At 37.2% G+C, this 11205-nt stretch overlaps 1 protein-coding gene across 2 annotated transcripts in view; it reads right to left on the reverse strand.

Moving 5' to 3' along the window:
• PPARG (peroxisome proliferator activated receptor gamma) overlaps window positions 1–11205 on the reverse strand; it is a 69367-nt gene that overhangs the window by 632 nt on the left and 57530 nt on the right. For both annotated transcript variants that reach the window (XM_026724294.2, XM_087923926.1), the window contains exon 6: window positions 6308–6758. In XM_026724294.2, coding sequence (XP_026580079.1) covers window positions 6308–6758 — 451 coding nt within the window. The remainder of the gene's footprint in view (window positions 1–6307; window positions 6759–11205) is intronic.

An 11205-nucleotide genomic window follows, 5' to 3' on the forward strand; every position in this document is an offset into this window, starting at 1 on the left:
TTTAGGATCAGAGATATTTCCTAGCCTCAATTCAGAGTATTGATTTTTCCTTCACACAAATTTACCTGTACCCCTCTTTTCATTATATTTTTCTTGCCATTTGTTTATGATTTTTATTTAACAGTAAGTTGTTGACAACATTCTACTAGCTCTCCATCAAAACCACCACAATGTTTTATGAGATTTCTTGGGTTAGTTCCTTCAATTTTCCCTGCTCTATAGCCTTATATCCCCAAAAGACAAATAAAAAATAAAAAATAAATAAATAGATAGATAAATACTAAAATCCAATCACAATCTTTATGTTGAACTTTTGGACAAATTGAGAAACTCTATAATTCTATAAGCAAAAGGGATGAAAAAACAGCCAAATGTTGCTAATAATTGTGCACAATGTTCCTATTTTGACAACATCTGCAAGTGACCATTGCTGCCTCTCTTGCTAATATATAATCTCTTAAACTCACTTGGCCATGTGAAACCACAATAACCAGAATCCACTGGCTTCATGCTGCAAGGCAAAAGTTAATAAGTAAAACAATTGCTTTGTCATTCAAGTAAGTGGACAAGCTGGGTGTCATCTTGTTGTAGATGAGGGCATTGGGTACAGGCTCAGATGTCTGGATAAGGTGTACTGTACTGTACAGCTTTCACTAATCTAGTGTCTTCCAGCTGTGCCATAAGAAATTTCCATTTGTCTTATTCAGAATGCTCATGGGGACAATGATAAAGTCACACAAAACCAACAAAAGGAGGCTGATCTGTAATTGTCTAGGATTTACAGCCTGAAGACAGGAGGGAACAGAGCAAATGACACCCTCACATGATGAGAAAGTTCCTGCATCAAAGAATAAAGGGAAGAAGACTGAAATCAACAAAGGATGACTTTAGGAGTCGTGCAAATCCTTTGATAACCCAATGTGATTTTACAGGTTTGGTTATAGATACCAGATTTCTCACGGTGGCCATTCCTGCAGCTTTTGTAGAACAATTCTTAAACATGAAAGGGTAACTTCCTTGATCAACTAAGCCTGCAGCTCAAGCTTCAGAAGCCCAAACTGACTGCTGTTAAGTTATTTAAGTAAAGCTGTTTAATTACATTGCCAAGTTCTCAGTTTTGTCAGTGGAATACAATTTTATTCAAGGTCATAGAAATCCTATGATGTTAAGTGAAGGAAGTTAAAACAATAACAGATGAAAACAAGAAATCAGCTCTGTGTCTGTTTAAAGGAGTTCACGTAGGCTGAACTAGTTCTTGTTAGAATTTACAACCTGATTATATAAACCACAAAATGACTTATTTACTCTAGGTGTCAAAAAATAAAAGGCAGCATTCCATATAAACTGAAACTGATATACTTGATAGTTCCTTCATAACTTGGGTTTTTACATTATATTTCACACTGATTAATATATAGGAAATGTTATACCCTCCCAAATATTTACATAACAAGAATATAAAACATTTTCTCAAATGTTTTATTTTTCTCAGAAATCACAAAGTCATAACTACCATTGCAGACAGAATTCTAAACCCAATCAATAAGTTAGTTACCAAAAAAATATCATTCTACTTTTAAATAAAATGAGGAAGGAATAACATAGAGCAGGGCTGTCAAACTTGCGGCCCGTGAGTGGGATGCGTCATGCACTGGCCACGCCCATGCGTAGTTTAGTGAAGGCGAAAAAAGTCATGATACGTCATGTGATGCCAAGTTTGACACCCCTGACATAGAGTATGAAAAAGGACACACAGAAAAGTTGTGTCAAAAAGAAGTAGGCATTTTACAGGGTTTACATTATTTTATGTGTTACATCCTATGATGCCTTTCTGCCAGCAAAAGAGATTCTGCAGTTAGAACGGACTTCACCTCTTTCCTCCTTCTAGTTCCAAATTTGCTCAAGAAGCTTGGAAGAGCACAACAATATTTATTTATTTATTTTTGCAGGAAAAGGAGGAGAAAAGAGAGACAAACACTGCTCATGTGATATTGCAAAAACAGAAGCCTACCCATGTATGTATTCAAAACTTTTAGATCTGTCTGCTATATATGGAGGATATGTGTGCATAAACATTTTAGAGATGTGGCAATTAATATTTAAAAAAATGTTACTTGTTTGGTTTTGGGGAGATTACATAGATTTTAACAACATTTTGATAATCTGCAAATGCTAAAACATCTGGCTATGACTCATTGTGCATAAACACAAAATTTAACCAAAGGTAAAGTCTGCAGCATCTTTTCCTACTGTTTTTGAAATCCTAGGAAATCCCTTGCTTGCTTCACTATCAGTCAGTTTTTAATATTGTTAACAATATAATACTATTCAATTTGGCTAAAATAATTTCCTTTCATCCCAAGCAGATATAAAAACAGACTGAATTTTATAGGTTCTTTCTACAATAAAAAAGGATTTTTTTTCCAGAATAATTTTTGTTTCCTGGGTTTATCAATGGATCCAGATGTCCTCTTTGTTGCTTATTTTCTGCTTTTCTTGTTTATCATTGAGAAAAATGCAAGAAAAGGAAGAAAACCTACATAATGCATTATCTCAGAGTCTTCCCTCTTAAAAGTACTCCCAGATCAAGGCCAAGCTTATGATGCTGAAGCATTTAAAAATATATATATGAAAGCCTAGTTGGAATTTGAATAGTTGGAGACTTCAATGCATTTAAAGATAAATTCCAGACAGACTTTAGGATGAAGTCCTAACATAGGGCAGCATATATGCCTGTATCCCCAAATAGTCATGGATTCTCCTTTTAGGAAACATTAAACAGAAGTGATAAAAATGAACTTCTATTTCCTTTCGTTTAGAATTAATCTATAGTTTAGTTAACTAGAAATAAACATTAAGAGTACTGCTATTGTAATATCAATAATATCAAAGTTACTTTTGAAAGACTGATAATTACGTGAAATGTAAAGCTGAAACAATGTTCCCAAAGTAGACGACCATATTTAGAGATAGGCTTTTATCCAGTGTGGAAGTCTCTTTTTTTCTTTAACATTCTCAAAGAGAACCATACTTTCTGTTAATCATTCACGTACAAAATGTTCATAACAATTATTTTATGTTCTATGTACACTTGCAAAATTCCTATGTATTCTTATCTCTTAAGAGCAATTGCTACTGAAGCTCATTTAGAACAAGAATAAGCATTTGGTTGGGAACTCTTATCATAATGTCAGTGTGACTCAGCAGTTGCGTGCCTGATTTTAATGAGTACAGAACAAATCAGGTTTTAAATCCAAAGAAACTGGCTGCCAATATCTTAAAAGTTATATAAAAATTCTTAATAGGTGGAATATCCCTCAAAATTTTGATTGATTTGTCCTTTTAAATGACAGCTTGTCTTTTTCAATCTGTAAACAGCAATTCCTATACTGATAGAATAGTTCAGGCCCTGGAAAAAAAAACAGTATTTTCAACTAGATTGGATCCAGCAGAAGTATTTAGCAGATGGCTTTTTTTTTCTACAGGAGACCGTTAATCTAGTCTGGGTATCCTCCAGTGGAAAGGGGGAAGCAATCTCTTCTGATCCCCTCTCCTACTGCAAACTATTCCAATTTTCTTTGAAATTCCCAGAGCAACAGGGAAAGTGGTGATGAAGTTTCAGTGAAACAAAACCGGCAAGGATTATCTCATTCCTCTTGTCTCACAGGAAGGACCATTTTGGGCAGAATTCTGGTAGCAGAATGAAAATTGGATCAAACTATGAAGAAAGCTCACCCTCAAAATCATTTATTCCTACTGTCAATAGTTTACAATTATTCAAACGACAGTGCAATTATTACTTGAAAACTTTAATCTGTACAACTTCAGGCACAATTATTGGGAATATGAAATACCCCGAATGTACTTTCTGTTGGATCATGCTTGAAGAAGATTTAAAAGATTGGGAAGACAGCAGACTGTCCATTTTGTGGGAGCTTTGTTTTGGGACGTTCTATAGGCAAATACATATTAAATCCTTTTGAAAATTTAATTTACAATTGGTCTGATTATAAATGTGATTATTAATTGTAAACACATCCACTCATACTCCATCACACACACAGTGAATTTTTGGACACAACATTGAACTATTGCAATCAAGTTTGACCAGAAGTGTTTTGCCATCATGTTCAGAAATGCAGCTATTGCCTCTTAACTAAGAAACCTTTAAAACTGTTTTAATTATCTATCTATTAGCAATATTAAAAGAAGGATGGGTTGCAGTTAGATATCAGTAACAATTGCCTTTTGTTACAACAAGGATAAAGTTTCTTAATTTATAAACTCGTAATATTTCTGATTGATTATCCTATTAATTGCATTTGGTAATTCCTATTGATTTGCTCTTACTAACAGTTAGAATTATCTTTAATTTTACTTTGAAAATTCTTATTCAACTTTTTACACCCTAGAAATCTTCACATTCATGTTCCCCTCGCCTGGTTGTATTTCTAAATATCTGTTAAAATAAAATTAAAAAGGTTAAAAAGTATTTATATCTGAAACATCCATACTTGAGATGTATACAGATTTTCTTTTTTCCTTATGTGTTCAGTGTTTTGAGGAAAGCAAGCAGGAAGACATTTTCTAACCTTTATTATCAAAAAGTATCATCTAAAGGAATTTCTTAAGATGGAAGGTGTTTTTTCCCCCTGACAACCTTGCATTCCAAGACACTGTACTTCTCTCAAAGTGTTCAATTTAACTTTTGTTGAATTTTATTATTTAGAGTAAATTCTTAAATTTGTCATATCAAAGTGAAGGAAAAGAGAAATGTTAGTGATTCATTCCACTGCAAAATCTGAGAACTCCTCTCTTATTGCATCTGTGACTAATTGTAACTTGTTTTTTAAATCTTCCTTGAACTAATACAGCTTTTTATTCTTTCTAATCTAAAGGCATGTTGGAAAGAAAATATTTAAGAGGGCTTAGGACTCTGAAAACAGAATGGAACCAAATTTGGTGTGTTGAAAACAGCTTTCAAAAGAAAAATCAACTTTGATTTTTGCCTTTATTCAGAGCCACTCAGCTACTTATCCCAACATCTTTATCAAGAATTCTTACGTAGAATTGAAGTATATATTCTTGCTAAATGAGCCTTTGGTTTAACGAACAACATGCCTCAATGCTGCAGTTCCAAGTGAAAAAATGCCAAATAATAATTAAGCTTCTTTAATCCTGACACTTGTTGAATCATGCAAGTCTCAAATGGTAGTTGAGAGAAAGAAGCAACCAGAGAGATAAAATTATGTAAGGGTGGTGGCATCTGGTTCTGTATAAGGAAAACATAGCAGTGCATATGGTGACAAGCAGCAGCAACTCAACTCAGTAGGGTCACCCTGGAGATGTAAAAAATCGCAAAGAAACACAAAGATCTACTTGTCACTTGTTTGTTGACACATGGCCTCATGTTCAATCTCAAGACTTCTGCTGCAGACTCTGACAAACAGCTATTAATAATAATGTTGGGTTTCATAGTTTGTCCTGGTATAGGATAGTTTTCCAGGCCTTAGTTTTGTGATTGAACTGTCAGGGCTGTTCAGAGACAGCAGTCTGAAGGGAATCAGGAGAAAAGGGACAAAACTAGTTTGCCAGGACCAAAGAATAAGGACTGAAGGACAAACTAGAACTGAGATACAAGCAGAGGTTCAGACTGAACAGCAGTGAATGTGTACAGAAAGAAACCAGGGCTCCAAAAGATCATATTGGTCAAGCAAGAATTAATTCAAACAAAGATTTTTGTATCTTCTCTTGCCAAGGGGATCCAATAACCAGCACGAGTAGAGTTAGTCCAACCAGCTAATATGCAGTCACTGGATGTGGAGCATAGATCCAAAAATTGAGACGTTTAGTCCTCCTAGGACTCCTGACATATACTTTCTGGAGGACTCTTAAAACTCTTTTCGATACATAAGGGCATTCATGAAGGGCAATTGTTCATTTCATTCATCTTCCAAACTGCATATAGTAGAGTGAGAAAAATTCTCTCAAGAATCTTTGTTCTAAAAGGATCATTGCACATATGTAAATTAGACTTTGGGAGACAAGGGCCTATCTATAATATGGTAGTATAGTTTTCAAATCAGGACCGCCCAATTTATGATTCAACTGAAAGCAGTTCAGGAAGCATTCGTAACTATGCCAGGGATTTAGTATCTATTTTAATGTTCTGAGCGGGAACTGAAGACCAAAGTACAAGGCTGGTGTGCTAAATATGGAGTGTTTGGAGGGGGGGGGCTCATAAGTCATGAACCTTGGCTAAAATCTTTGCAAATCAAGGAGAACTATGAAACTTTCTCACACTTACCTCCACTAAGAATAATGACAGCTATAAATATTGCCAGGTCACTGTCGTCTAATTCCAGTGCATTGAATTTGACAGCAAACTCGAATTTTGGCTCCATAAAGTCACAGAAAGGTTTCCGCAGACTCTTTAGGAACTCCCGAGTCATGAATCCTTGTCCATTGGATATGAGAACGCCATCTTTATTCATCATGGAGGCTAGGAGTGTATAGATGATCTCATGCACTCCATATTTCAGGAGAGTTACTTGGTCATTGAGGTCTAAACTCACAAAACCTGGAATGCTTTTGGCAAATTCAGTGATTTCCTGAACAGCTTCCACCGAGCGAAATTGGCAGCGCTGGAAGATACGTATGGCCACTTCTTTGCTTTGCTCTTGCATGGGGGTCAAATGTTTACACTTGATCTGGTCTTCTCCCATCATTAAGGAATTCATGTCATAAATGACAAATGGCTAAAAAGAAGAAGAAGATACAGTTGATGATCTGTACAGGATTTTTGTGACACAAAACACAATGACTTTGAAAAACAGGTTGGAAAAGACAGACTTAAGTGTATGAATGTGAAGAACTCAGCTGCAATAGGTCCCTCAGTTTTCAAGGACATAGTCTGAAGAAAAACCACTTTGTTTTGGTAAATAAAGCCCTATGTTTTCCCCTCAAGGTAAATTGCTAAGAAGCAGCAATCATTTAAAGCCAATAGCATATCTGCTTTATCATTTTGAAAACTTGTTATACCAACATAATACTGGCAATTAGGCTCCTATATTTTATCACAAAGCCTAAACTGTATTTTTATGGCTTTCTGAATCTCCTTGCCATAGATTTGTAATGGGCAATAAAACCCATGTAAAATGTATAACACGGGATTGGGATATTTTAAGCTGATCCCCCCCCCCCCGCACCCCCAATCATACATCATTGACTGAATGTTCTTAACGGCAGAGCTGGAATGTACCACCATCATCCTCAATGATAGAGAAGCTGACTTGTACCTTAGTTCTAAAACTCATGAAACAACACGGAAGATAATCCATTACTCCTACAGAAATAGAAGGCAGGAGCATTGTGCAGCAAATGCATTTAGCATATTTTATTGAATTTACCCCATCATCAATAATACTTATGATTGAGTCACTGATTCTTTAAAACAAAAACAGGTAAACAATTCTGATTGTACTGCCAGGAGATAGCTAGCTAGATGATAGCTAGGTAGATGATAACTAGCTAGATGATAGATAGATAGAGAGAAAGAGAGAGAGACAGACAGACAGACAGAAGGCTGTTTCACAACATGATTGTGATCATTTCATAAAGAGTATGCTTACTCAGAATGTATTTAAAGTCATCACAATGAACCATGCAGCTAGTTGGATGAAAAGTAGAAGGTGCTAGGGCATTATTTGCTTCAACTGGACTTTGAAGAACCGTTTTTTTAAAATCAAGGGAATGGCAGACATAGAAAATGATACATAGGATGGAAGGTGGAGGATCTGATTTCTGCTTTTCTTCCTTACCCATTGAAGCTCTTTCAAATTCAAAAGGTTGAACTTCCCAAAAAAGTATGGATCTGTTGTTACAGAGGATAAGAGGATTGACAAAATTCAAATCTGTTGCCTATATAAAGATTAGAATAAAGGCACCACATCACTCTGTAACATGCACTATTCAAATATTTTTTGCCTTTCTTATCCAGAGTTGTTAAGTCTGAGGCATTATCTGGCCAGGGCCTTTCTGTCTGAATTCTAAAGTCCCAGAGCACTTTAGGTTTTTTCATTTTCTATTATTTTAGTGCCCTACCAGTTCTTGCTGGCAGGCAAATGGTATATCTTGCAGATATTCCAATGCAGGGTTCGCCAACCTTTTGGACCTCAGGGACCACTAAACTCATAATTTTAAATCCCAGGGACCCAACCCAGCGGTTGGCGACCACTGTTCCAATGCACCATTATTGCTACTTTGTCCTGCCATTGTGTAGGCAGTCTGTTCTTTAGCAGTTAACTAAGCTTTTCTTCAACTTCTTTTCAGAGGACTATATCAGCAATATATCTGTTGCTGTCCTCTCAATTTTGGCTTTGTATGCACCTGTTCTTAAGGCTTCATCTTATGCAGCGAGAATTTGCCCCTCTATCTTCAATTTTCCTGCTGTTAGGTGTTGCCAACTCTTGTTGTTATCTGCTTTGCCTGCTATTTTTTAATGTATTGGCCATGTAATACCACTTTGCCTTGTCATGTCTCTTTTCTATCTTTCATTTGGTCTTTCTTGAAGGCCAGTTTGGTCTATAGAGTATTCAGAGAGCCTTCACAGTGTACTAGCTTCAGTGTATCTTCATCAGTGCCCTTCAGATATTCTTCCAATGTCCTTTCTTCTTCTTCAAATGTCTGGTGTACTTACAACATTCCACACCCATCTATTTTCCTTAGTAAGTAGAGTCTGTCAACATTACTGCACTGATAAAGGACATGATTCAATGTTATTGTGTTTCTGGTCTTCTTGTCCTGGGCTTTTAGTTCAGTTTTAGTCCAATCCATTATTCCAACTGTATATCTAATGACTGGAATTGCCCAGGTATTAATTGCCTTAATGGTATTTCTACAAATGAATTGGAACTCTGAGATCTTGTTCATTCTTCTGATGATCTACTATTAACCTTCTTCTTGACTTCAGTGTGCTTGAGCCTGAAGTATACTCAGGTATTTGTAGTGATCTCCATCTAGACTCTTTATGTTATTTCCCTAAGGCAGGGTTGTCAAAATCAAGGCCTGGAGGGACGGATCCGGCCCACGGGGTGCTTAGATCTGGCCCACGAGGCCAGCCTGGAAACAGCAAAGGACCGGCTCACGGTGTCTCTGCCAGCAAAAATGGAGCTTGCGAGGGCTGTGTGCAGCCCTTCCGAGCTCTGTTTTCCCTGGTAGAGGGTTTCAAGAGACCATTGCAGCCAAAAACTGAGCTTGGGAGTCTGTTTCTGCTGGCAGAGAGCTCTGGCCACCACAGTGATGTCATGTTGGCCATACTCACCCCGGCCCCCCAAGGTCAAACACAACTCTGATGTGGTCCTCAATGAAATTGAGTTCGATATTCCTGCTGTAGGGCATCCTTCAGCTTTCACTATTTTTCTCTACTGAAGGTAAGGGTAGAACATTTGTTCAGTGCAAACTCCATTGCAATACTTTGGACAGTGTCGAGCAGCGATTTTATTTCAGATGGCGTTTTTCCATACAGCCTCAGGTCATCCATGTAAAAGATGTGAGATTGCCTGGCAGATGTTTTTAATGAGTGATAATCATGGGACAACTTTTTCAATAATTTCTGTGCACAGAACTATACTGTTTCTTCCTTGCCAAATACTATCTCAGTGTTGGCGAACCCTTTCTGCACCAAGTGCCAAAATGGGAGCACGCACATGTGCACGTGGGAGCATCAGAAACTAGAAGAGCAGTTCCCCAGTGTGTGTGGTATGCATGAGTACACGAAGACTGGAACCCACTGGCGTGCCCAGTACTATCTGATTCACTCCAATCGCCATTGATGGATTGGTAGAAATATTTATGATTGGATTGAAATGGGAAGTTCTGCCTATAATTTGAAATTCAAGCTTTGTGTCTGCTGATCTTCTTGGCTGGAGGTGTTATTTGCTACTTTATTATTACCAGTGCTTCCGTGATATTCTTTGTTTTCTAAGTGGCATTTCTTTAAAAATTGAACAAAATGCTAATTAGTGGAAGCTAGAGGACCTGAAATGGGTTTCTTTGTCACTTAATAGAGTATTTTACAAAGGCACTGTATGGCTCAGAAAAACTGTCTACATAATTATTTTAAACTGTACAACTTATTTAAGCATTACCAGTCATTTACACATTTACACATGATGAAGTGTTACCCACAATTCTGAGAAGGAACATAGTTGAGAATTGTATCCACAATAAACATGTTAATGTTTGGGAACCCAAAGTCCATCACAAAATGCATAATAAAATTGTTTTACACATTATTTACTGAATGAGCACATTTATTCTCATTCTTTTTAAAGGCAAGGCCAAGAAAGTATTGGCGTTTTGTATGGGGTTTTTGTTTCTAGTTTTTATTTCAGCAAAACTATCCTGATAGTTGGAATTTAATTATGGATAGGTAAACACAGTCCCAAGAACACACATAAAAATTCCAGTTTAGATGTAATTTTTAGCACATCAGACTCATAGTGTGAAAGCTCAGTTTCAAAGAGTCTCCAGTCTCAGTTTTTCTTTATTCAGAGAATAAGTAGAAAATGGTTGCCTATTATAATGTTTATCTTGAATTCACATTTTAAAATATTATTTAAAGTTTATCAAAATGTGATCTTTTGTACGCAACCACAAAAAACATCTGATTTTATGCAGGATTACTGATGGAAAACCTACCAGTAAACAACATTCTATTTTTGAAGGGTCCTCTTTCATCCATGCTCCTCTCATTTCATTTGTTCTTCATACAGCAGTTCCATAATCCAATATTTGACACAGCAATTACAGAGTAGAACACAATAAGGGGCAGGGGTGGGATTCAGCTGGTTTGGGCCAGTTTGAGCGAACTGGATGTTAAATTTATATCTGGTTCCCCCGAACTGGTAGTTGAACTGACCATCTGTCCCCACCCACCCCACCTGCCCCTCTTAGGAGTCTCCACGCAGCCATTTTAGATGCAGGGAAGTGCAGGGTTTGTGCAGAGGCTCTGGGAGGGTGAAAAATGGCCCTCCTGGAAGTCCGGAAACGGGCCTGTTTCTAGCTTCCAGAAAACCTCTGGAACCCGCGGGAGGCTGTTTTCGCCCTCCCAGAGGCCCAAGGGAAGTCTCCGGACTCTGGGGAAGGTGCAAAAATGGCCCTCCTGGAAGTTCTTGTAGGCCATGCCCACTCAGCAACCGGGCC

This window comes from Pseudonaja textilis, chromosome 2 (genome assembly GCF_049901715.1).
Source record: "Pseudonaja textilis isolate UNSWEBS1 chromosome 2, rPseTex1.2, whole genome shotgun sequence".
Classification (NCBI taxonomy): Eukaryota; Metazoa; Chordata; class Lepidosauria; order Squamata; family Elapidae; genus Pseudonaja; species Pseudonaja textilis.